This window comes from Rhinolophus sinicus, chromosome 2 (assembly GCF_057876585.1).
Source record: "Rhinolophus sinicus isolate RSI-liver-muscle chromosome 2, RSI-T2T, whole genome shotgun sequence".
In the NCBI taxonomy this organism is placed as follows: Eukaryota; Metazoa; Chordata; class Mammalia; order Chiroptera; family Rhinolophidae; genus Rhinolophus; species Rhinolophus sinicus.
Window position 1 is genome coordinate 105,855,879 of NC_142502.1, and position 23,372 is coordinate 105,879,250.

A 23,372-nucleotide genomic window follows, 5' to 3' on the forward strand; every position below is an offset into this window, starting at 1 on the left:
TAAGAGATTGGGAGAGAGGGTGGGGGTGAGACTTGGGGACAGAGGATGGGAGACCAGAGTAGAGGGGAGACATAAACTGGGAGAAAGATGTTGAAATGGTAAGACCTAGAAGGAGAAATGGGGAAGGAGCAGGAGGTTGAGGGAATCCCAAAGGAGTGGTGGGTCAGTGGAAGTGTGTGGGTAGGGCCCTCTCTGGCCCCCTGCACATGGAGGTGCCCGATAAGGGGCTGTGGTGGGGAGAAGGGAAGGGAGACTCTGGATTGGGTGGAGTTTGAAAGGTTAGGGTGACAGATACGATCTAGGGTCAGTGGTCTGAAGATTGGAGAGTCAATCTCTTAATTGTGTCTGCTTCTGTCCCACATGCGGGACCCCTCCCTCCTTTCCTACCTCTTCCCATCTCTGTCCTGTCCCCCAACCTCTCCTTTCATCCCCAATTCTATTTCCCAACTCCATGCCTGTCCTGTTTCCCAATCCCACACCATCTCCTCACTTCTCTCCCTCCACCCTACCTCCCCCGACCTTCATCCTCTTTCTGCCTATTCCCACTGCCCCTTCCCTAACCCCAGCCCACTGAGTCTCTCTACTATGACTACGAGCCCCCCTATTACGATGTGATGACTGCGGGGACGACCCCTGATTACCAGGTAAACTTGAGGGACCCCCTTCCTTTCTCCTGTTCCTCCCACCATCTTGTGCAAACATCTCCTATGACACCAATTGCAGGGAGAGACACCATATATTTAAATTATGGGAGTTTCCTCACTGCCCCCTCCCATGTCTCTCTGCTACAGCGGCCTTGGAGCCCCAACCGCAGGTCTGCCCCTTCCCCCAGGGGGCGTCGGACCCCACCCCGAAAGCCTACCCCACCTGCCAAGAGGTCAGCAGCCCGGCAGGCATCCCCCTCACCAGGCCGGAGACCCTCTCGAATTGGAGGTTCTGGCCCAGCACGGGGCCAGCCTTCCCCCTCCCGACGCCCAGCTCGGCGGGCAGCTTCCCCCACTGCCCGGGGCCCCCCCAGGACCAGAGGCAGCGGTTACCGGCAGGTAGAGCCGGGGCATCCAGATCTCTGCCCCCAAACCTCTATGACATTGGAGATTCACTCTCCCCAAACTGTTCCCCCTCCAAAGGGGCTGCAAGATCTGAGATTTCCCCCACCCCCCAGCACAGACAGACACTGCCCTCAGGGAGGGGACAAGGTGCTGCTTTGCTGCCCTTCTTGCTAACTTCTCTCCTTCTTTCCCACCCCATGCTACTCTTCTCCCCCTCCCCCTTGGGGTTAGTACCCAACTCCAGGTGAAGAGGAAGGAATCCTGGAGTCAAGCCCCTTGCCACCCCCTGAGGAGGTAACTCCATCCCCCACCCTCACCCTAGCTGGGGGCAAGTGGGCATTGTGACCCACCCCTCAGGTCCCATGTCATCTTGATGAATCAGCCCTTCCTCTGGCCGGAGGACTCTTTGTCATATCCACTTCTGGTCTTCTGACTTCTGGTCACTCCAGACCTATGGGTCTGCTTGTCTTTTCAGTGTCCATGTCTCCGTCCATTATTCTTTGATTCTGGAGTAACTTCTTTTCCATATCGGTGTCAAATAGTTTTACTTCCTGTGTCATGTTTATGTTCTTTGAAGCCATTTTCTGTCCAACGCTATCATTTTTCTCTTCTCCCAGTCTTTCCATCCATGTCTTTGGTCATTCATTCCCTGGACTCTTTTGTCCACCATATGTCCATGGACTGTCCTGTGTCCAGCCCTCCGGCCACCCTTCTTGTTATCCACCATTCCTTCCCATGAAGCCCATTTTCTGGATGGCCTTCCTGATGTAGGGTCTTCGATGGCCATCACTTTCTATACAACTGCTCCCCTTGCTCTTTTTGGGAGAAAAATTCCAGTCACAATTACCATCAGAATCCTTTGGGCTGGAAGTTGTCATACCCTGGGGTCCAGGGAAAAACTCCTCTCAGCCCTAATGCCCCCGTCTACCCCTCTCCCTCCCCATCCCCGGGAAGGAGCAGACAGATCTCCAGGTCCCCTCCACAGCCGACAGGTTCCTGGCAGAGGAATATGGGGAGGGTGGCACAGACCCCCCAGCAGGGCCCTACGATTACACCTATGGCTATGGGGACGATTATCGTGAGGAGACGGAGCTTGGCCCTGCCCTCTCTGCGGAGACAGCCCACTCAGGAGCCGTAAGTTAAAGGAGCTCCTCTTCCATTCTTGACCTCCAGTGGGAGCTACAAGAATTGCTTCCTGTTGTTTTTGACTATTGTCTGTTGGCTGTGAGCTACTTCCCATCTGTCCACATAAGATGTATATGTTGCTTGAAATATTACTTCCTGCCTTCCCTTGACAAGAGTCTTACCCTGTGACTTCTTATGGATGCTTCTGCCCAAGGCAATGGAATTTTTTTTTTTTTTTTTAAATCTGATGGGACTTCCTGTCTTTCTTGGCCACTTCCTGTCTTAATCAAGCTGGATTTCATAAAGCTTTTGGTCAATAAGCCCTTACCTTGTGCCCATTTTCAATCTGTCTCCGTCATTTCTTCTTGATCAAAACAATTTCTTATCTATGTTGCTGCCAAATAATCTAGCTCCCTATGTCACACTTTCTAACCTACGGGCCACTTCCTGTCTGTCCTTTGCTGTCTTCTCCAGCTATGGCATCCATTTTGGTAATCGTGTCAGATTGGACTGAAAGGGACTTATTATTTTTATTTTGACTCTAGTTTTTCATGCTGTCTGTGACAATTTCCTTTGATAATAAGCTACTTCCTGTGTGTCTCAGGTCATCCAAAGCATAAAGTTTCTATTGTGGACCTAGATATTTATCACGGCCACTTTCTGTGTGTACTAGCCTTGATGTTTGTGTTTTCTGGAAGAATTAGCTTTCCTTGTCATAATCCCCTTTCCAGGAGTCGCTTTCTGTCGGTTTTGTGAATTTCTTATTTCTCTTGGTCGTGGTAGTCATGTTGCTGTTGAAGGTCCACTTCCTGGATTCTCTTTTTTGACTGCTTCCTGTCTGTCCAACCACTTCCTGTTTGTCCTGTTCATTTTCTAGCCATTTTGGCCATGTTTGATTTTTCTTGGCCTTGGCATCATCCTTGCTTCCGAGTGTTTGTTCCTTCATTCTGTCTCCCTTAAGTTATTCCCATATCTTCAACCACACCCTGTCAGGTGGGATATTTCCTGTCTTCTCCACTTCGTCTTTCGCCTGCCTTGCAGTTAGAGCTGCCGCCTCTGTCCTGCTGCCTCATCCCATAACTCCTTTCTCTAATATTGCCACCCTTGATCTTCAGCTGCCTTTCTTTTATGCTGCTTTCTGGAAATTTGGGGTTGATCTGCAATATGGGAGAGTTTGGAAATTGATCATTACTGTTTGGTTAGGGTGGAGGTGGAGGGGGACATTCTGAAGGTCTTTGTTGGAAGAGTTGGGGGGTGGCGGTGAATGTCTTCCATTCTCTCTGTTCTTATCTTGGTTCTGGCCCTAGAGTTGGGGGTGGGCATCTGAATGGAAGTATGGAAGAGAGGCAACTGGTGGGCTTGGAGTATAAATGGGGGCCAGAGGGAGAGTATAGCATCCTTATTGGCAAAAGAGCTGTAGTGGCTTGAGCGAATCTTGAGTAACTGAGCCCAAGAGCTGTACTTTTCCAAAAACCAATTATGGGGTGTGAATTTGGGATATCAGTGGGAACTGCCCTCCAAATCTACTTGAAGTATGGATGTTTAACCTCCAGGAAGTTTTTAACTTGTGAACCCCTTGAAATTCTAAGAAAAATTCTGTGCATAAGGGCATACATTTCTTTCTTCTCTGAAGATTCCATAGATTACGTCAGATTATCATATGGATCCATGCTCTCCTCCCAAACCCCAATAAAAATCTGTCCGCAATCTTGGAGAGATTCTTATTTGGTGGGTTGGAGTAAGGGTGAGGAAGTTGATGGTTTCTTAAGTTTCTAAGGATTCCTGGGGTCAGAAGAAGATTGGGGGATAGGGTGGGGTCTTCCAGAAGAGGCTTTGGGAGAGATTGGGGGGTTTGGAATCCCAGAAAGAGTATGGGGACCTTCCTGAAAGAGGTTATCCCGGAGGTGAGGAGGTTGTGTTTGCTGAGGTGGGGCTGGGATTTGGGGAGTGGGAGCCCTGAGGTCTCCTTGGCAGGCCAGGGAAATCTGTGAAGAGAGAGCCTTGGGGGAAGGGTGGGTGATTTGGGGGTAAGGTCAAGGAAGTCTCCAGAGGACCCGAGAATGAAAATAAGAGTGGGGATGGGGGCAGTCCTGGTGTCCTGGCTGCTCACAGGCCCCACTGGGGGTTACATGTGTGTCTCCCTCAGGCTGCCCGTGGACCCCGGGGGCTAAAGGGAGAGAAGGGGGAGCCTGCGGTGCTGGAACCTGTAAGTCACTCTGATCACTGAGCTGAGGGCAATGGGAAGAAGGAAAGGAGGGAGGAGTGCTAGGCCTGTAGCCTCTGACTTTTAACCTTTGACTCTGCAGGGTATGCTAGTGGAGGGGCCACCTGGCCCAGAAGGCCCTGCGGTAAGTCTAGCTATGATCCTTAAGCCTCCATGCTTTTGTCAGAATCCCTTCCCACACACTCATCTGTGCCTTCCCCACATATGCTCAAGCTTCCTTCTCGGAACTCCGGAGGAGCCTTCTAATCTAAGCTCCCAGATCTTCAGATCTCTTTCTGCAAAGACCACCCCTCAGCCACATACCCCTCTTCTCTTTGAATGCCCACACCAGACCCCCTCCTCTTTTGTTTCTCAGGGGTTGACTGGTCCCCCTGGCATCCAGGGCAACCCAGGCCCAGTTGGAGACCCTGGAGAGAGGGTAAGAGAGTGTCCTTATCTGGGGGTGAGGGCTGCAGAGGAGCCACTAGTATCCAATGGGGCATCATGCTCAGTAATTTCTCGTTATCTGGCTGATTAGTGAACAGGGGGCTGGTGTGCTCCTCAGCACTCAGAAAGCAGGGCAGACTGGTTGGGGAGGAGGACAGTCTTACCTTCATTTTTCTCCATGGCGGTGGGGGCGGAGCTTGGGAAAGATCTAGAGAAGTCTGCATTTATCCTGTTGAGTAAGGTTTCAACATGATGCCAGGACCCTAATATTCCCATCACCTATCTTTCTCATGTTATTCCCACTCCAGGGCCCCCCTGGCCGAGCAGGGCTCCCTGGATCTGATGGGGCCCCTGGCCCTCCCGGCACATCCCTCATGCTCCCGGTGAGTTATCTGGGCTTTGGGATGGGCTGATGGGGAGGACAGGGGAATTGCGTCGTGTCACCAAGAACCAGAAGTCCAGGAAAGCTGATGTGTCTCTAAAGACCATCAACCCAAAGAGACTGATCTTTGGGGCGGAGTGACTAGGGCCTCATTAGATGACCTAGAACAAAACATGGATCTTCTAGAATCAAACTGGGCAGAATGTCCTATATTTCAGGGGGTCTAGAAACAGAGGAGAGTCTTTTGGGAGGAAGAGGCTGAAGAGTGGGGGATGACAGGAATTGAGTTTCTGAAAACCTCTAAGTGATTATTTGAAAACCTCCCGTGGAAGACACTGGAGGAGGGCACAGGGAGGTGTCCCTGAGCCTGGGAGATGGGGCAGAAATGCTGGATGACACCTCTGGATGGGAAGGTCGTAAGGATTTCCTCAAAGAGAGCCTGGACCTTCTTTCCTTGCCCCTCAGTTCCGGTTTGGCAGTGGTGGGGGTGACAAGGGCCCTGTGGTGGCTGCTCAGGAGGCTCAAGCCCAGGCAATTCTGCAGCAGGCACGGGTGAGTAGGGCTGGAGGGGACCTCGGTGGGGGAGGGGTATGGTGTGGAAGGGAAGACTGTAGGAGGGATGGGAAGCGTTGGTTGGAGTGAATGCAGGGCAAGGGAAAGTCTGGGTTGGTACCACTGGGACTGAGAGGGAGGGTGGGGGGATATAGGGCAATGGAACAAGGATTGGGAGGGGAAGGGCAGATCTGGAGGGTACACTGGGGTTGGGAGTTCTCCAGCTGCCTCTTCTCAGCTCTGCTGTGTCCCCTGCTCCCCTAGCTGGCACTTCGTGGACCCCCTGGACCCATGGGATACACAGGCCGCCCCGGACCCTTGGTGAGTGAGTGAGGTGTTGGGGTAGGGGGTTCTTTAGTTGTATGTGGGGGTATGGATTGTTCTGGAAAGGAACCAAATCAGAAGTTATTTTGCTTCTGGGGAGGGCTTTGAGGTCACTTTTGGGTGTGTCCTTTAACATGGCCAACTTCTTGTCTCTCTCACAGGGACAACCTGGGAGCCCTGGCCTGAAAGGAGAATCTGGAGACCTAGGGCCTCAGGTTATACCCCGCACCATCTGATTCCAAACCCAGTGCCTCCCCCTCTGTCTATGCCCATTAACCTTGCCCCCGACTCTCCCTCTCCAGGGCCCCAGAGGACCTCAGGGCCTCACAGGCCCTCCTGGCAAGGCTGGGCGAAGGGTGAGTGACTGGGGGTGGGAGGGGTGATGGTGGGAGATGGGGCACAGAGCGGGAGGACTGTTCCCTGCTTGCTTTGACGCTTTCCCTGCATCTGCAGGGCCGAGCGGGTGCTGATGGAGCCCGAGGGATGCCCGGAGAACCTGGAGTGAAGGTGACAGGCTGGGCCCCTCTCAGACTCTTAGCTCCCAGCCCCATCTGAGCTTGTTTGTTTCCTGGGGATGTCTGAGTTCCCCAGGTTCCCTCACAAAGGAGCGCCTCCCACTCAGGACACAATAGGAAAGGGTGGGGTGGAAAATGGACTTGGACCTCATCTGGGCTGCTCATCTTTCTCCTAGGGTGACCGAGGCTTTGATGGACTCCCAGGGCTTCCTGGGGAGAAGGGACAGAGGGTGAGTATATTGGGGGGTAGGTATCTTAAGGCAAGGGAAGGGGCCGAGGGTCCCAGCAGGAGCTCAATGGATGAAATTGGTTGGTTAATTGAAGAGGGTTAGTGTCTGCTTGTGTTGGGGGCTCTGAGGCGCCTCTTACCTGTTTGCTCATTTTCCAGGGTGATACTGGTGGCCAGGGCCTTCCTGGGCCCTCTGGCGAGGATGGAGAGCGGGTAAGTGTTGCAGGCAGGGCAGGGGATTGGTATGGGAGAGGGCTGGAAGGCGAGACCACTTGTCCTCCTCCTCCAGGGAGACGATGGGGAGACTGGGCCTCGGGGGCTGCCTGGAGAGTCGGTGAGTGTCAGGGGTGTGGGCTGTGGGGCAGGGGAGGCCTCTGGGGATGCCAGGGGAGGGACGTGGGTATGAAAAGGACACTTTTCTCTTACCTGTGCATGCTGCATCTTCCCCTCACCTGAATGCAGGGACCTCGAGGTCTTCTTGGCCCTAAAGGCCCACCTGGTATTCCTGGACCCCCGGTATGTAACTGTCCCTCCCTGACTTCTGACCCTGATTTACCCCTGACCTCTCTAAGTCTCCACCTTCCTAACTCCCCCCACCTCCTCTTCAGTTCCCCCTCCCTGGCTCCCCACCTAGCCCTGCTTCAGCCTCCATCCCCAGGCATCCTTGCAGGGCCCTATGGTACAGGGCGCCGAAGGCTCTGAGCATAGCCAAAAAACACACAAAAAAGTCCTCAAGAAAAACAAAACAAAACCCCACAAACCCACAAGCCCACAGACCCACGCCCTGCGGATCTGGGCCAGCTGTGTTTGCGTAGGTCTGGGATGAACTGGAGGTCTGACCGATGTGCCTCTGCCCGTCCCACCCTCTGGAATGGCCAAGCCTCTCAGAAACCACAGGTCCCTCCAGGGCCCAGGCCTGCCTTTCAGCCTTCTCACACCCCTCTCATGTTTCAGGGAGTCCGAGGCATGGATGGTCCCCATGGTCCCAAAGGGAGCTTGGTGAGTAAAAGGCATGGAGACCCCACCCAACATTTAGCTCCTGAGTTCCCTGCCAAAGCCCTCCTCCCTTTGCCACCATTTTGACCTCCTGCCTGCTCTGGTTCTTGCCCTCTTGGCTGTCCCTGCTGGGACTCAGCTCTCCACCCTAAGTTTGTCACCATCTCCTTCTGACCCTGGCCTGGTTGCCTATTTCTAGGGACCCCAGGGAGAGCCAGGACCTCCTGGACAACAGGGCACTCCTGGGACCCAGGTGAGCTGTCCTGTCCATCCCCTCCCTAACTTTAGTGACTTCCCCTGACTGGGGACAGGAAATTAGGGTCTCAAGTCTTTCCTGCTCATGCTGTGAGTGGAGGATGCTGGCTGGAGGACAGCGCCCACCTGGTGGGCCCCTGTGACTTCTCTCTCCCTGTGTGTAGGGTCTCCCCGGGCCTCAGGGTGCCATTGGCCCTCATGGAGAGAAGGTAAGTGACTAAGTGACCTGGGGGCAGGAGATGTGCTGGGGGTGTGTGTCGGGAGGGCCCTGACATCTGGGTGGGGTGTTGGTCATATTCAGACCTGAGCTCTGCTGATGCAGAGTCTCCTCGCCTCCTGCAGGGTCCGCGAGGGAAACCAGGGCTCCCCGGCATGCCTGGCGCAGATGGGCTCCCGGTGAGTGGGCCCTACTTCTTGTTCCAAGCACTCCTTGAACCTCCACCCCACTGAATGACCTCCAAGCATCTTCAGTGACTAGCCATACTGTGTGTCCCTCACACTGGGAGGTCACTGATGGTGCCCGCCCATGGTCTTTCGGCTTCCTTAGGTCACAGGGGAATTGGGGTTGAAAAAGTATAGAGAGGGGTGCAGGGAAGGTGACAGGGGCCAGTGGTCACATTCTCCTTCCCCTACCCTCAGGGTCACCCTGGGAAGGAAGGTCCTCCTGGAACCAAAGGAAACCAGGTGAGATCTGCCACACCTCCTTTCACTCCCAGAAGGGGTCTCCATCCAGATCCTGGGACCTCTAAGTCCTTGGGATTTCCTTGTCTCACCATACACGTATTTTCTGATGTTGTCACTTCCATTTATCCCAGCCCCTGAGGCCCCCACAGTGAAACCCTGTGACCCCTTTATAGATACCTTCCTTTCTTCTTCCAGGGTCCATCTGGACCTCAGGGTCCTCTAGGATACCCAGGACCTCGAGGTGTCAAGGTAAGAGACCACCAGGCTGGGAGGTAAAGGCCTGTGGTTGGGGGAACCAGTTGGGGTTGTAGGAGCTCGGTCCTTCCAACACAGCCTCCATCCCTGCTCTGTGTCTCTATCCTCCTCTCTAATTCTAGGGTGTGGATGGAATTCGGGGTCTAAAGGGTCATAAGGGTGAAAAGGTGAGCAATGTGCCCCTAACCTCCCAATACCTCCACCCTGCCCCCACCAACCTCTCTGTTGATCTCTTCCTCACTTCCTGTCCTCCTGCCTGCCTTTCAGCTCCTGAAATCCACCTTTCCATCCATATTATCCCAAATCCTCCATTTTAACCTCCTGACCCTTTGTCATCTGTGGTATTTTCTTACTCCCATCTTTCTCAGGGCGACGATGGCTTTCCTGGCTTCAAAGGTGACATGGGAGTGAAAGGTGACAGGGTGAGTAGAAGCACCCCCACAGGCCCCCCAGATTTAAGTCCAATGATCCGCCACTTTGGTGCCCTCAATTACCAGCCTATCCCCTGATACCCCGGAGTCCCCATCTCCAGTGCTGAGTACCCGTTAGGGCCTGATCCTAGAAGGATGACAACTCCACGGTCGATGTCCCTCCAGTCACAACACTCTCCCTGCCCCTGTCTGCAGTAACTTCTGGGATCCCAGCCAATCCCACTCAGCCGCACCAGGGCCTGCCTCTCCTCTTGGGGCCCAGCCCCGACCCCCAGTCCCCAACACTCACCTCTCCAACCCTCTCACTCAGGGCGAGTTTGGAGTCCCTGGTTCCAGGGGAGAGGACGGTCCTGAGGGGCCGAAGGGACGCACTGGACCCACTGGAGACCCTGGGCCTCCCGGGCTCATGGGCGAGAAGGTGACGGGATGAGTGATCTCTCTAGGGATGTGGAGGGGATGAGGGCCTGGCCCTGGGATCAGGGTCGGCATGAGGTGCCCACAGCTGGAGTCAGCTTGGCAGCTGAAGATGAATGTGCATTAATTATGCTCTTCTCTGTATAAGGCGTCTCCCAGGCACTGAAGGGTGGAGGGGCAATGGATAAGAAGTCAAGGCAAGGTCCCTGTCAGGGACAGTGTACAGCAGATTAATGGGCATGAGGCTTAGAGGCTGTCACAAGGTAACTGGAGGTGTAAGGCAGAGTGGAAATGTGTCACTCAAAGCAGTAGGAGTTCCGAGAAGGGAGAGAGTCAGGAGCTGGTGAGTTCCGAGACCTTCCCAGCTCATTTTCACTGAGCACTTACTGTGTGCCGGCCCTGTGCAAACTTGTCACATCCATCTTGCACTATTACAGCCCTGTGTCACAGACGCACCGGAAGGTTGACATGCTTGCTTGTCACACAGCCAGTGAGGGGCAGAGCCAGGGTTTGAGCCCAGGCAGTCAGGCTGCAGAATCCCGGCTCCCAGCTTCCACTCCACAGCTGCCTCGGGAGGACAGGCCATGGAGCACTGGGAGGCGGGCTGTGTGTGGGGGAGGGGGAGTAGTGTGGAGGTGGCCCAGGCTGTGTGGACGCATGTCAGGGGACTGGCCTGGGAGGATGAGTGTGCGCTGGGGAAGACGGAGCTGAGGTTGACAGCTGGGCAGGACTAGATCACAGCCCCAAAGGCTGATGGAGCCGCAGACTAGTCTCCAGACACAGGGAAGGCAACATCCCAGCCCTAGCGTTGGGGAAAATCTACTCTCAGGAAGGAGAGCTTAGAAAAGCCAAGCAGCCTGTGAGGCAGATGAGGGGCCAGGGGCTGGAGGTTTGGGGGGGTGGGGGGGTGTTGCTAGGTGGGGCTGGCTCCCATCTCTGAGGGTTGGGGTCTCCAGGGATGGAGTGGTATCTGTGGCTCCTCTCGCTCCTAATTGCTCCCTGACTCTCCACAGGGCAAGCTGGGTGTTCCTGGTCTGCCTGGCTATCCTGGACGCCAGGGTCCCAAGGTGATGTGACGCCTCATTTGTACTCCCTTCCCCCTGGCCCTTCCCTGATGCCTGATTTCAGGAAGCACGATTGACAGAGCAGGGGGCCCCTAAGAGAATTTTGCCCACCCTGTTCCACAGAGGAGGGGGCAGAGGCCCAGAGAGCAGAGGGGCTTGTCCAAGGCCACCTAGTCTGACGGGCAGAGCCCACGTCTCCCACACTGCTGCCGCTGTCACCTCTTCTAACCATGTTGGCCCTTCCTAGGCCCTTCCCTTTCCTGACTTCTCAATTTTTCTTTCTCCCTCTTCACCAGGGGTCCCTGGGATTTCCTGGTTTTCCTGGAGCCAGTGGAGAGAAGGGAGCCCGGGTAAGCTGGGGGAAGAGAGAGGGTGTGGAGGGAAGGGTGGCTCTGCGGGGAGCCATGCCCTGGTGACATGTTGTCTGCTTCGTTCCCACCAGGGCCTGTCTGGGAAGTCAGGGCCTCGGGGAGAGCGGGGCCCCACGGTGAGTGCAGGGGTGGGAGAGGCCTGTGGCTCAAGACCCAAAGGGGTGTGTTGGGTTTTTCTGACAACTCCTCTCTCCTCTTCTAGGGTCCGCGGGGTCAGCGGGGTCCCCGAGGTGCCACTGGGAAGTCTGGAGCTAAGGTGAGTGGTCCTGGCAGTGCTCCATCGGCCGTCTGCCCCTTAGCCCAGCAGCCCCGCGACTCCGCTTACCTCGGGGAAAGCTAGAAAGCAGATGCTCTGACTCTGTTTCCCCCACAGGGAACGTCAGGTGGTGATGGCCCCCACGGGCCTCCTGGAGAAAGGGTGAGTGTGGCTGGAGTCTCCCGGTCCCCAGCGCTCCCCAGGGAGCCTGAGCGGAGCAGCTCCCTCTCTCTCCAGGCAGGAAGCTGCTTTCCCTGCCCAGCATCCCACCCCATTCTCCTGACTTAACCCAGCTCTGTCTCTAGGGTCTACCTGGACCTCAGGGCCCCAACGGATTTCCTGGTCCCAAAGGACCTCCGGTAAGCTCACCTCTAGCCTCTGGCCTCCCTTGGTTCTCTGAGTCCTTCTTCCCCATTCCTTTCCCTGCCTAGAATGCACCTGATCTCTGAACCCCTTCTAGGGGCCCCCTGGGAAGGATGGGCTGCCAGGACACCCAGGCCAGAGAGGAGAAGTGGTAAGTGATGCCCTGACACCCGCAGACCCTCAGACCCCAGAGCTGTCTGGAAGGCCCGCCAGTGGTGGGGAGCATCCTGGTGCTTCCTGCCCAGCCCCCCGGTGACAGACTTGACCGTGCGCTTCCGCCGGGAGCCTGGGCTCCGTCCCCCAGTGTCCATGCCTGCCTGTGTGCTCTGACTGCTCTCTCCTCTCCTTCTTTCTCAGGGTTTCCAAGGGAAGACCGGCCCTCCTGGCCCGCCAGGGGTGGTGGGACCTCAGGTACGCCTGCCCTCTGGAGAGAGTGGACCCCAGACCTTGGAGTCAGTCTACCTGCCCTTCTTCTCCTTTTTCCCATCACAAGCCCCTGCCCTGGATCCCTGGGGCTGCAGTAAATGGTGGGGCTGGGATTTGGAGCACAGGTGTGGACCTTCCGTCTGTTTCCTGGGCCAGTTCTCATCTTCTCAGGTCTCGGAGAAGAGGCAGTTCCCCAACGGGGACACATGGCGGAATAGTTATACTGAAACGCAAACCCAGAGCAGCCACCTAAGAGCCCACAGGAACTTGCCAGTAGCTTTGGGCAGGGAGAAAAGGGCTCTAGAGGGGTGTTTCAGGGTGGCCAGGGTGGCTGCTTTGGGGGTCTGAGATTGGAGTCCCTCTGGCTCTTTCCCAGGGAGCAGCAGGAGAAAGTGGGCCCATGGGGGAGAGAGGTCATCCAGGCCCCCCTGGGCCCCCTGGAGAGCAGGGACTGACTGGAACAGCCGGAAAAGAAGGAACAAAGGTCAGTAAGGGGCCGGGCAGAGGGAACTTGGGGGACCAGGGTTGGTTGGGGTGCTGAAGTGTACAGGCAGTTGGGAATTTGAGGGGGCTCAGAGATGGCTGCATAACTCGGGAGCATGGCTGTGGTTCATCACCTTTCCCTTGTTTTTAGGGTGACCCCGGTCCCCCTGGGGCCCCAGGGAAGGATGGTCCTGCAGGGCTAAGGGGCTTTCCAGGAGAGAGAGGCCTCCCGGGTACTGCTGTGAGTACGACCCCCCCCAGACCACCTGTAACAAGTCACCGCGAATCCCGGCGCCCCTCAGAGTCACCCCACTCCCACATCTCTGAGCCTGAGCCCCACCCCCGACCCTGAATGCCTCTGACCCCCATTTCTGTGATGTCCCACCTTCCTGTCTCACATCTCTTGTTCTAAATCTCTGGTTCATAGGGTGGACCCGGTCTGAAGGGAAACGAAGGTCCGGCTGGTCCCCCCGGCCCTGCAGTGAGTCTGGGGTCCTATGGGGCAGCGGGGAGGGAGCAGGAAACAGGGTGGGTGCAGAAGGGTGAAGAGCGGCGTCGGGATCTAGGTGGGGCCGTGGACTAGGCCACGGAGTCTAGGGTCAGCCATAATGCATCTGATTTGGGGCTACTCTCCTGGGAACCATGGTCAGGGGTCCTCTGGTGTGGGTGGGCTGTGGTCTCCTCCATAGGGGTCTGACTCCATTTCCTTTCTCAGGGCTCCCCTGGAGAACGAGGTGCAGCGGGATCAGGGGGACCCATTGGCCCCCCAGGGCGCCCAGGACCTCAGGGTCCCCCTGGGGTAGCAGGAGAGAAAGGCGTCCCGGTGAGTATGGGGGCACTGAGTAGAGATACTGGGTGGGTTGGTGAGCTGCTGGGCTACGGAGGGTTTCCTGTGCGGGTGTTTGAGGGCGGGGCTCACCTCCACCTCACGCCTCCTTTCTTCTCTCCCTGCAGGGTGAGAAGGGCCCCATTGGTCCTACTGGCCGCGATGGGGTGCAGGGTCCTGTGGGGCTTCCTGGCCCTGCTGGACCCCCGGGCGTGGCAGGAGAGGATGGAGATAAGGTGAGGGAGCCCACAGCCCCTGGACCAACTTCTTTCTAGATTGCAGATATGGGCATGGCCCCGATCCGTCTTATTCTTGCTCTTTTCCCCTCTCCCTGTCTCCTTTCTCTAATATCTCATCCGCCTTCTCCTCCCAGGGTGAGGTGGGAGACCCTGGACAGAAGGGCACTAAAGGGAACAAGGGTGAACATGTAAGTGTCTGTGACCTTTGACTTTTGCCATCTGGCCTTCAACCTCATTCCCCCCTGGTCTCTCTCACTGTCTTGGTGTCTCTGACACTCTTTTCTTCCCCAGGGCCCTCCTGGACCCCCTGGGCCCATCGGTCCTGTGGGGCAGCCTGGGACAGCGGTGAGTGACTGACGCCCGGCCCCTCTCGCCGGAGCCCTGGCAGTCCCGTCTGCCTTCGGCTCTCCTCTCCCCTTGGGGTTGGGGATGGGAGTAGGGGCCCTGGGCCTGGTGCCCAGCTCTGTGTGGGGTTTGCGGACAGAAAACAACGGACCCATGACCATCTCTGTGTCCTTGTCCCTGCTCCCCCCACCTCAGGGAGTAGATGGGGAACCTGGAGCTCGGGGACCCCAGGGACACTTTGGAGCCAAAGGTGATGAAGGAACAAGAGGATTCAATGGGCCCCCAGGACCCATTGGTCTACAGGTGAATTTGGGGGCTGGAGACAGGGGCTGAGAGTTGGGGTCAAGATGGAGCTGATATCTGCCCCACATCCCTGCCGGTCCCCTTCTGACGAGGACTGGGGAGGGCAGGCATGTGTGATCTGGGGGAGGAACTGGGGGGGCCTAGGGTGGGTGGTCACCTGGGTCTGTACTGTGTTTCCTGCACAGGGTTTGCCAGGCCCCTCAGGGGAGAAGGGAGAAACAGGAGATGTGGGCCCTATGGTGAGTGTGACCCCACTGATGCTGTGTGACCCCTACTGACCTCAGCCTGACCTAGTCACCACCCCCACCCAGCCCCACCCCAGCACCCCACTGCCACTACTGTCCCCCTGCTCCCTGGCCTGCCTGCCCCTCCTCCTCTGCCGCGCCCAACCCTTCGTAATTCATGTGCATCCATCACCGTGTCTCCCTTTTCCCTCCCCATCCTGGTGTATCTGTTTCTCCGCAGGGACCACCTGGCCCCCCAGGACCTCGAGGCCCAGCTGGACCCAATGGAGCTGATGTGAGTCCTCCTGGCTTCTCGTCCCTGAGATTAATGTGGCCAGTCCTCTGCCTCCCTTTCCCCAGCCTGTGAAGCCCACGCTCATGTCTGGTGCCCTGAGAAGCCACTGGCCCCTCGGGAGGCTCCCACTGCCTCACCACTCTGACCTGGGGCCCTCAGCCAGGCTCCTCCCCTGGAATGGCACCTCCTCCCCTGAGCGGATCCCTATTTCTGTTCCTCTTCCAGGGTCCACAAGGTCCCCCCGGAGGTGTTGGGAACCTGGGTCCCCCTGGAGAGAAGGTAACTAGGAAGGGGGTGAATGGCCTGGTCTTGGGGGGAACAAGGGTTGGACTTCTGCCAATTTTGGTTGGGGGGTTGAAAAGAAAATGAACTGTGGGGAATATCAGGATTTTTTTGGGGGGGAGAGGAGGATTTTTGACCCGAATCTCCTTGCAGGGGGAGCCAGGAGAGTCAGGATCTCCAGGAGTCCAGGGTGAGCCAGGTGTCAAGGTGAGTGACGAGAGCTCTGGGGCACCCTCCCCATGCCTTTCACCCTGTCCCCCGCTTTTCCTGTGACCTCCTGGAGCTGGAAGTCCTCTGCAGCCCGGGGGTCTGTGCCCCGGCCGTTCTCTACGGGCCTGGTCCCTGGGTCTGCGTGAGCCCTGCCACCCTTTCCTCAAAGGGAAGAGGGGCCAGGGACCCCCTTATGGGCTTGCCTTTCTGTGTGCATCCCACTGTCACTGAGGGCACTGGGGGAGGCTGGAGGTGTCTTGGAGGCAGGGCTGCATCCTTGATCTTCAAGACCCCCTTGGGATCTGTACCCTTCACTCATCCTCCAGGGTCCACGCGGAGAGCGTGGGGAGAAAGGAGAGTCTGGGCAGCAGGGAGAGGCGGGACCACCAGGGCCCAAAGGCCCCACCGGGGATGATGGCCCCAAAGGGAACCCTGTGAGTCTGGGGGGAGGGGCCGAGAGGAGGGTCCTATGAATGGGAGACCTGGGAATATGTGTGTGAGGATCTTGGAGCGTGGGAAGCCCACGAGTGGGGAATATCTGGGAGGAAGGCTCTGGGAATGGGGTCTCCTGGGAGGTTATGGGGGCTGGGATCCAGAGAGAGGACATGACAGATGGCCTCTAGTTAACACCCTGCAAGCACTAGAAGGCATGTAGTGCACGAGGGGGGAAAAGGGTGCAGGAGACCCTCTTCCCAGGGTGCTGCAGGTAAGCAATGCCTCTAGAGATGGGAGTGTGGTGTGTGCCCCGGGGGGTCCTGTTGGCTCTGGGTGGGTTTAGGCGGCTATGAGCCTGACCTTTGTTCTCCCTGTGGATTAGGGCCCTGTTGGTTTTCCTGGTGACCCTGGCCCTCCTGGAGAAGGTGGCCCTCGGGTGAGTCTTCCCCAGGGAGGGGAAGGGGCACAGGTGGTGGGCTTCCGTAGAGGCTCACTATGTGGCCGATGGGCTTGGCTGTGGGAAGCTGGGCGCGTGGCAGGGCAGGTGCAGGGGTGGGAGGATCACCAATTGGGGTGATAGCAGCCAGATGGGGGCTCCCCTCTGACCTTGCTTCCTCCCTGCAGGGCCAGGATGGCGCGAAGGGTGACCGCGGAGAGGATGGCGAGCCAGGGCAGCCTGTGAGTGACCAGTGACCCCTGTCCCCCCACCGAGCCCAAGCCTTCAGATCCACGTCCCCTCTTCTTTGCCCCACTCCTGAGAGGCTCCTTGGCCGGAGGCTAAACACTCACCCACCCTTATTCACCCATCCTCAGGGATCCCCTGGTCCCACTGGGGAGAATGGACCCCCTGGACCACTTGGAAAGCGGGTAAGTGAGGCGGACACCTGGCATCTTGCGGGGCAGTCAGTGGGCAGGGCAGACTGGATGGGGCAATGGCAGGTGGGACGGGCAGGGAGATGCCGGGCATCTGGGTGGGTGCATATATACTTCAGCAGCGTTTGTAGGGTGCTGTGTATATTTGGGTGTTTGTTCCTGGGGTTTGGTATGTAAGTCCTTGCCAGGCTAGGTGGTGTGTACCAGCCAGTCAGAATGGACACTGGAGGAAGGGGCTGGCTTTCTGGAGGGCACTTGCCAGGCCAGGAATTAACTCTTTAGTTAGGAGGTGGGTAAGTGGCTCTTCGCCAAACGCTCAGAACTACTCAGCATTTTAGCAACTGACCCAGTTGCCCGGCTTCTCACCGTCTGTGAATCGGCCTGTGCGCTGCCTCCTTCACTCTTCCTTCCCATCTCCATCTGCAGGGTCCTGCTGGCACACCTGGTCCTGAGGGGCGACAAGGAGAGAAGGGAGCCAAGGTGAGGGGAGGCTGCCCTGGGTGCTGGTATTCCCTCCGTTGGCCCCCCCATGCTACCCCACGTCCCCCTCCCCCTCGCTGAGCCCCTTGTGGGGACGGGCTTCCCTAGACTCTTCCTGCTCCAAGGGCTGTTGGGGTTCGGCCCCTCCTCCCTGCTTCACCCTGTCTCCCTTGGACTCCCTGCCCCCACCCGCACCCACATCCTCTGCCTCTTAGGACACATTCCTTATGTGTGTTTCAGGGCGATGCTGGTGCTGTGGGTGCCCCGGGAAAGACAGGCCCTGTGGGTCCTGCAGGCCCAGCAGGAAAACCTGGTCCTGATGGTCTGAGGGGGCTCCCAGGCTCAGTGGTGAGTCTTGGTGTGGAGAGGCTGGGTTGGGAGGGTGAGAAGCCAGGGAGGAGTAAGGGATGGGGACACTCCTCCTGACCTCTGTGGTCCCTCCAATCTGCAGGGCGAGCAAGGTCGTCCTGGAGCCACAGGCCAGGCTGGGCCTCCAGGACCTGTGGTGAGTGGTTATGGATTGGTGGGGTGGCCTGGGGCAGGGGGCATCCAGCTGAAGCTCTGAGGAAGTGGGAAGTGGTGGGGAAGAGCTTGGGTTCACCCCCTGGAAAGAGTGACTTTCTGTCTCCCTACAGGGACCTCCAGGGCTTCCTGGCCTCCGGGGTGATGCTGGGGCCAAGGGAGAGAAGGTGAGTGACAGACAGAGTGGCCAGGTGTCTCTCCCCTCCCCCTCCCCCCGAAGCCTATAAGACCCTGAGTGCCCACTGCTCTGCGTCAGGCCTCCAGCACCAAGTCTTTGGGGGTCATTACTCAGAGGGCTGCTCACAGCCTCTGTTCTTTCCTCAGACCCTGTGCCTCAGGCTCTTCTGCCTTCTGGGCTCTGACCCCCATGGTGTCCTCTCTGTACCCCCTTGACCACCTGTCCCCTTCTTCAGGGTCACCCAGGTCTCATCGGACTGATTGGGCCCCCTGGGGAGCAGGGCGAAAAGGGTGATCGGGGACTTCCTGGCCCTCAGGGCTCCTCTGGACAGAAGGGAGAGACAGTGAGTAGAGGGCGTGGTCCTGGAAGGTGTGGGGGATGAGGTTGTAGATTCACGTTGGGAGTGGGAGAGATTGGGGATGAAAACTCTGTGGTGGGGTGAGGGAGGGGGAAGGGAGGATGAGCCAGTTGAACCAGGCCCTCCCTTTCCTAGGGTATCCCAGGAGCATCTGGCCCCATCGGTCCTGGAGGGCCCCCTGGCCACCCTGTGAGTATCCCATCTGTTCTTCCACTAAATCCCTTACACCCCACTGCTTCCTCCTCTGTAATCTCCCAGGGGCTTCCATGGCGACTGCCAGCCTAACAAGTACAGGCCCCAGTTTCCCCCATATCTCCTTACACCTGCAGTGTCTCCCCCATCCTTCCAGGGTCTCCTGAATGTCCCCATGTCTCCTTATGCCTGCCCCTCCTGTGGTCATCCCACTGTCCTGTGGACTCATGACCTTGCCGCTCCATTTCTCTATGTCCTGACCTTCCCCTGTGGTGACCATCTCTTTCTTGTTTTTCATTTCACAGGGACCTGCTGGCCCCAAGGGAGCCAAAGGAGCCACAGTGAGTGAACCCCAGCCAGCTCTGACCTTTGCCCTTCCCCCCAAGCTGGACTTGACTCTATCTCTGCAGAGCAAACATACTCCCCGCAGTGGAGCCCTTCATTCCCAGCCTGGATACTGATTTGACCTTTCTGTGACCTTGCTTGCATGCTTGACCTCTTGACCCTTCCACACCTCATTTACTCCTTTGACAGGGCCCAGCCGGACCTAAGGGAGAGAAGGGTCTCCAGGGCCCTCCAGGACACCCGGTGAGTTACGAGTCAGGGCCTACTTCTCCGACTGTCCCTCTCAGTCCCAAGTTTCTCTGCTTCACCCTCATACCCACCTTGTCTTTCACCTTCTGCATCTGCCCCTCCATCCAGGGACCCCCGGGTGAGGTGATCCAGCCCCTGCCCATCCAGATGCCCAAGAAGGCTCGGCGTTCAGTGGATGGAAGTCGTCTGATGCAGGAAGAGGAGGCCATGCCAACCGGGGGGGCCCCTGGCAGTCCTGGGGGACTAGAGGAGATCTTTGGCTCACTTGACTCCCTGCGGGAGGAGATCGAGCAGATGAGGCGGCCGACAGGGACCCAGGACAGCCCTGCTCGCACCTGCCAGGACCTGAAGCTCTGCCACCCAGAGCTGCCAGATGGTCAGTGCCAGCCTCAGGGGACACAAAACTATTAATAGCAGTGTGGGTGTGGACACGCAGAAGGATGTTGGGGAGTCTTGGGGAAGGTGTTGGGGTAGGGGTAAGTGTTGAGGGGGTAGGAATAGCAGTTACTTACCAACCAGGTCAGAAGTATTTCAATGTTTAGTAACTGATACGGCCCTACCAGTGTGTACCAGCTCATGCAAGTGTGTACATGCATGCTTGCATTTACATAGATGGACATGTGTGCGAACCAACAGCCACATTCATTGTACCAGCATGAGGGTGTCATTGTTCCTACCCCCTCCAATCAGGAGGCTGGGGGTGCTGCTGGAGTCAGGGGTGTCAGAGGTGGGGCAAGGGTACAGGTGATGAGGGAAACTGAAGCATGGTGGGCTGTGTTCTGGGGTTCTGGTGGGAGAACAGGACTGGGAGACTGAGCATTGTGGGGCAGGCTGCGGGGGTGGGGCAGTGGGAATGTGGGGGCAAAGAACACCGTGGGTCTGAGCCCTCAGGGCCCTGACCCTCGCCTCTCCCTCACCCAACAGGAGAATACTGGGTCGACCCCAACCAGGGCTGTGCTCGGGATGCCTTCCGGGTGTTCTGCAACTTTACAGCAGGAGGGGAAACCTGTGTGATGCCCAGGGATGATGTTACGCGGGTGAGAGCTGGCCCCAGCCCCATAGAGTGCCCCTATCAGGGTGCAGTAGTTTCTGGGTCTATGCGACAAGTTCCCTGGCCATTGCCCTTGCAGAGACTACTGGCCCTTCTCCACTCCTGCACCTTCTTCCTTTCCTTCTTACCAGCCCTCCCACTCTCACTTTGTCTCCTTCCCTTGGCAACCCAAGACAGATGTTTGCCTTCTGTTTACCCCCAGTCTCCTGGCGCCCACTCAGTCCCCTCATTTGTCCCCAGCCCTTTCCTCCCACCCATTCCCTGCTCACGTCCCTGGCCTAGCCGCGCTGCTTCTGTACAGGCTTGGCAGGCTGCCCTGTGCCCCTGACTGCAGCCCTCTCTCTGCCAGTTCTCCTACGTGGACTCAGAAGGCTCCCTGGTGGGCGTGGTCCAGCTCACCTTCCTGCGGCTGCTCAGCGTCTCTGCCCACCAGGACATCTCCTATCCATGCTCCGGGGTGGTCCGGGAAGGGCCCCTGAGGCTCAGGGGGGCCAATGAGGACGAGCTGAGCCCGGACACCAGCCCCTATGTCAAGGAATTCAGAGACGGCTGTCAGGTGGGAAGCAGGAAGAGCTGGCTAGGGGCAGATCCCAGGCTCAGGCTGCAGGAAGACCCTCTGGGCGGGGCCACCAGACAGAGCAGGAGTCCAGTGCCCTGGTGTCAGATAGGCCTGAGGGGGCTCAGATGGGGGTGAGGAGGGTGAGACGATGGAAGTGGAGCTCACCTGTGTGCACATAGCGGTGTCATCCCGAGTGAATCATGCAGGCTCATACACACATTTACACAGGTTGCCCCGAGGCATGGGGCGAGGGTAACCCATCATGGAGGTGCAGGGGCACAGATGCCCCCAATCTATACACACGCCCCCAGTCGCTTGGGCAGGGTCACACAGGTACACACATGTGGAATTATGTCGGCTATCATCATACAGACACACTCACAGACACCTGGGCACACATCCCCGCGAGTCACACAGACTCACACAACCACGGCAGACAAACCCAAAGCCTCACAGACTGGCTCACGAGCACACCTGTGCACACACGTACACACACATGCGCATACAACTTCCTAGCTTTCCCAATCCTGACTTGCTGGAAGAAAATGTAGCAAGTCTGAACATGTGACACGGTTGGGGGAATAGCTTCTCAGGATGCTGAGGGAGAGGCAAGCCTGGGCCTGGGGGGGGGTGGGTGTCCCATGGGGTGTGTGTGCCTCCACCAAACTCACGCCCCCTCTCCTGTCTCCTCTTCAAGACACTGCAAGGCCGGACGGTGCTGGAAGTGCGAACACCTGTGCTGGAGCAGCTGCCAGTGCTGGACGCCTCCTTTTCAGACCTGGGGGCCCCCCCGAGGCGGGGAGGGGTGCTGCTGGGGCCTGTCTGTTTTATGGGCTAGGACCTTCTTCTCTGTTTGACCCTGTCAGTTGAAACCAGGCCCACCTGGAATCCCACAGCATCAACTCTGTGCCACCTCCTAAGAGGGCTCCTCACCATCTAGGGGGCCTTGGGCCAGGGCACCGAGAGCCCCCAGTCAGGGGCAGACCAAGGGAGGGGTGAAGTGGCTACCTGGACACCCCAGGGGAGGGCTGGCATCTGGGGCTCTTGGCCTTCCCACCTGGAGCCTGTGACCTGATACACAGCTGACATACTTATTTAAAACTCACCTCCCAACCGCCCCAAACAAGAGGAAGAGAAGAGAAAGGACACTGTGTATTTTGTATTTAAAAGTAATTATATTAATTATTTAAAGAGTGGAAAACCAAATACAAAAAAGATAAAGAGAGAAATGCCAACCCAAATCAGCGGACTCTGGAGACAGGGCTCTCCAGGGGTGAGCCCGTGCCCTCGTCCTTGCCTCAGGGCTTCCCTCAGTGACTGTGTGGGGGTTTTCGGGCCGAACCCCAGCTCCCTCACACCCCACCTGTAGCACCCACTGTGAACGTTGGAATATATGCTCTCCTTTGCCTCAGGGCTCTGACTCTCTCTGCCCAGGTGGGACTCTCATCACCTACCGGGTGTTTGGCTCCCTCATCCACATACCTGCTGTCTTTCACTTGGTCTGGGGCTTGCGGGGACTTCCTGATATTTGGGGACCAGGCCACTCCCCTGGGAGAGAAATGGATTAGTGAGGGGTGTGTGCAGGACCTGTATTCAGTGGACTGTTGAAATACCAAAAACTTCCATATTAGCTGGGAAGTCACCATGGCCCTGAGCCCCGAGTATCCCATTGCCATCCTGGCCACCCACTCGCTCCCCTGGACACCCCCTCAGCTTTCCTAATCCTGCAATTGAAGGGTTAATGTGTGGCATATGAATGGAAGGGACATCCAGGACCTTGTCTAGCCCTATGACCAGTGTCCTTTCTGACTGATGGTTAAAACATGTGATTGTCTCCTAGGGTATATGTGTGTGGTCCCTGTGTTGTTATTTCAATCCCCACCCAACTGCCATCCAACACCCCTTCTTCCGGCTGAGCTGTAGCCAGAAATGGATGGCTTAACCCCTGTTCCCTGGAGGACCTGTCCAGCTGGGGTGTCATAATGCCTGGCTGACATGTGCAGAATCACAAATGGGTCCCCCAGTTCTGCCTGACAGTGGTGCTGGATTGGTTCTGGAGGAGGGTGTGCCTCAAACACAACCTCCCCCCATCCTCTGCCCAGCTTTAGGGACTTCAGGCCTGGAAGGAGCCTTAGATGGCCTGAACTCTGCAAGTGCGGAGACTGTGGCTCACTTCCATAACAGTTTCCTGCACCTGTAGCTCTGGTCACCTCTTCCCTCCTCCTCAGGCTTGTGATGTCCTGTCATAAAAAGCCAGGGCTGCGGCCGGCCCCCATGCTGGACGACTGTGTGTATTCGTGTCTACATCATTCCAGGCTTTGCCTTTGTGTCAAGATGCACAGCCCTTGCCCCATCTCCTCCCACTCTGTGCCGCCCCCACTCCCTCCTTCCTCAGCGGCCCCCCTCAGGGCTTATTCTGCATGCAGCTCTGTGCGGTCGGTCAGGGTTCCTGTCAGTCCCTTCTGCTCAGGCAGCCGCCGTCAGGCATCCCTAGCTGGCCTCCCCGCCTCTCCTGGGGCTTCCCATCCTTCCATGGCACTTCCTGGCTCCCGCCCGTCCTGGCAATAGATTAAAATTTATTC

At 57.4% G+C, this 23,372-nt stretch overlaps 1 protein-coding gene across 7 annotated transcripts in view; it reads left to right on the forward strand.

The window, feature by feature from the left end:
* Positions 1-22,203, forward strand: part of COL11A2 (collagen type XI alpha 2 chain) — a 28,294-nt gene extending 6,091 nt beyond the window's left edge. Inside the window, exons 6-66 of one of the 7 annotated variants that reach the window (XM_019738667.3) lie at positions 567-644; positions 1,281-1,343; positions 2,004-2,183; positions 4,321-4,380; positions 4,481-4,522; positions 4,754-4,816; positions 5,133-5,207; positions 5,672-5,758; positions 6,023-6,079; positions 6,244-6,297; positions 6,385-6,438; positions 6,536-6,589; positions 6,774-6,827; positions 6,986-7,039; positions 7,116-7,160; positions 7,289-7,342; positions 7,781-7,825; positions 8,022-8,075; positions 8,242-8,286; positions 8,420-8,473; positions 8,717-8,761; positions 8,957-9,010; positions 9,139-9,183; positions 9,385-9,438; positions 9,758-9,865; positions 10,875-10,928; positions 11,222-11,275; positions 11,368-11,412; positions 11,499-11,552; positions 11,670-11,714; positions 11,858-11,911; positions 12,013-12,066; positions 12,273-12,326; positions 12,718-12,825; positions 12,976-13,065; positions 13,252-13,305; positions 13,540-13,647; positions 13,779-13,886; positions 14,024-14,077; positions 14,181-14,234; positions 14,430-14,537; positions 14,723-14,776; positions 15,003-15,056; positions 15,282-15,335; positions 15,492-15,545; positions 15,875-15,982; positions 16,366-16,419; positions 16,608-16,661; positions 16,797-16,850; positions 17,283-17,336; positions 17,577-17,684; positions 17,788-17,841; positions 17,972-18,025; positions 18,272-18,379; positions 18,530-18,583; positions 18,892-18,927; positions 19,121-19,174; positions 19,289-19,556; positions 20,105-20,217; positions 20,581-20,787; positions 21,488-22,203. In XM_019738667.3, coding sequence (XP_019594226.2) covers positions 567-644; positions 1,281-1,343; positions 2,004-2,183; positions 4,321-4,380; positions 4,481-4,522; positions 4,754-4,816; positions 5,133-5,207; positions 5,672-5,758; positions 6,023-6,079; positions 6,244-6,297; positions 6,385-6,438; positions 6,536-6,589; positions 6,774-6,827; positions 6,986-7,039; positions 7,116-7,160; positions 7,289-7,342; positions 7,781-7,825; positions 8,022-8,075; positions 8,242-8,286; positions 8,420-8,473; positions 8,717-8,761; positions 8,957-9,010; positions 9,139-9,183; positions 9,385-9,438; positions 9,758-9,865; positions 10,875-10,928; positions 11,222-11,275; positions 11,368-11,412; positions 11,499-11,552; positions 11,670-11,714; positions 11,858-11,911; positions 12,013-12,066; positions 12,273-12,326; positions 12,718-12,825; positions 12,976-13,065; positions 13,252-13,305; positions 13,540-13,647; positions 13,779-13,886; positions 14,024-14,077; positions 14,181-14,234; positions 14,430-14,537; positions 14,723-14,776; positions 15,003-15,056; positions 15,282-15,335; positions 15,492-15,545; positions 15,875-15,982; positions 16,366-16,419; positions 16,608-16,661; positions 16,797-16,850; positions 17,283-17,336; positions 17,577-17,684; positions 17,788-17,841; positions 17,972-18,025; positions 18,272-18,379; positions 18,530-18,583; positions 18,892-18,927; positions 19,121-19,174; positions 19,289-19,556; positions 20,105-20,217; positions 20,581-20,787; positions 21,488-21,628 — 4,413 coding nt within the window. In that variant the 3' untranslated portion in view covers positions 21,629-22,203. Of the gene's footprint in view, positions 1-566; positions 645-791; positions 1,044-1,280; positions 1,344-2,003; positions 2,184-4,320; positions 4,381-4,480; positions 4,523-4,753; positions 4,817-5,132; positions 5,208-5,671; positions 5,759-6,022; positions 6,080-6,243; positions 6,298-6,384; positions 6,439-6,535; positions 6,590-6,773; positions 6,828-6,985; positions 7,040-7,115; positions 7,161-7,288; positions 7,343-7,780; positions 7,826-8,021; positions 8,076-8,241; positions 8,287-8,419; positions 8,474-8,716; positions 8,762-8,956; positions 9,011-9,138; positions 9,184-9,384; positions 9,439-9,757; positions 9,866-10,874; positions 10,929-11,221; positions 11,276-11,367; positions 11,413-11,498; positions 11,553-11,669; positions 11,715-11,857; positions 11,912-12,012; positions 12,067-12,272; positions 12,327-12,717; positions 12,826-12,975; positions 13,066-13,251; positions 13,306-13,539; positions 13,648-13,778; positions 13,887-14,023; positions 14,078-14,180; positions 14,235-14,429; positions 14,538-14,722; positions 14,777-15,002; positions 15,057-15,281; positions 15,336-15,491; positions 15,546-15,874; positions 15,983-16,365; positions 16,420-16,607; positions 16,662-16,796; positions 16,851-17,282; positions 17,337-17,576; positions 17,685-17,787; positions 17,842-17,971; positions 18,026-18,271; positions 18,380-18,529; positions 18,584-18,891; positions 18,928-19,120; positions 19,175-19,288; positions 19,557-20,104; positions 20,218-20,580; positions 20,788-21,487 lie in introns of all 7 variants that reach the window. The other 6 variants (XM_074332769.2, XM_074332768.2, XM_074332770.2 and 3 more) reach the window with 6 other exon arrangements.
* Positions 22,204-23,372: the final 1,169 nt, after the last annotated feature.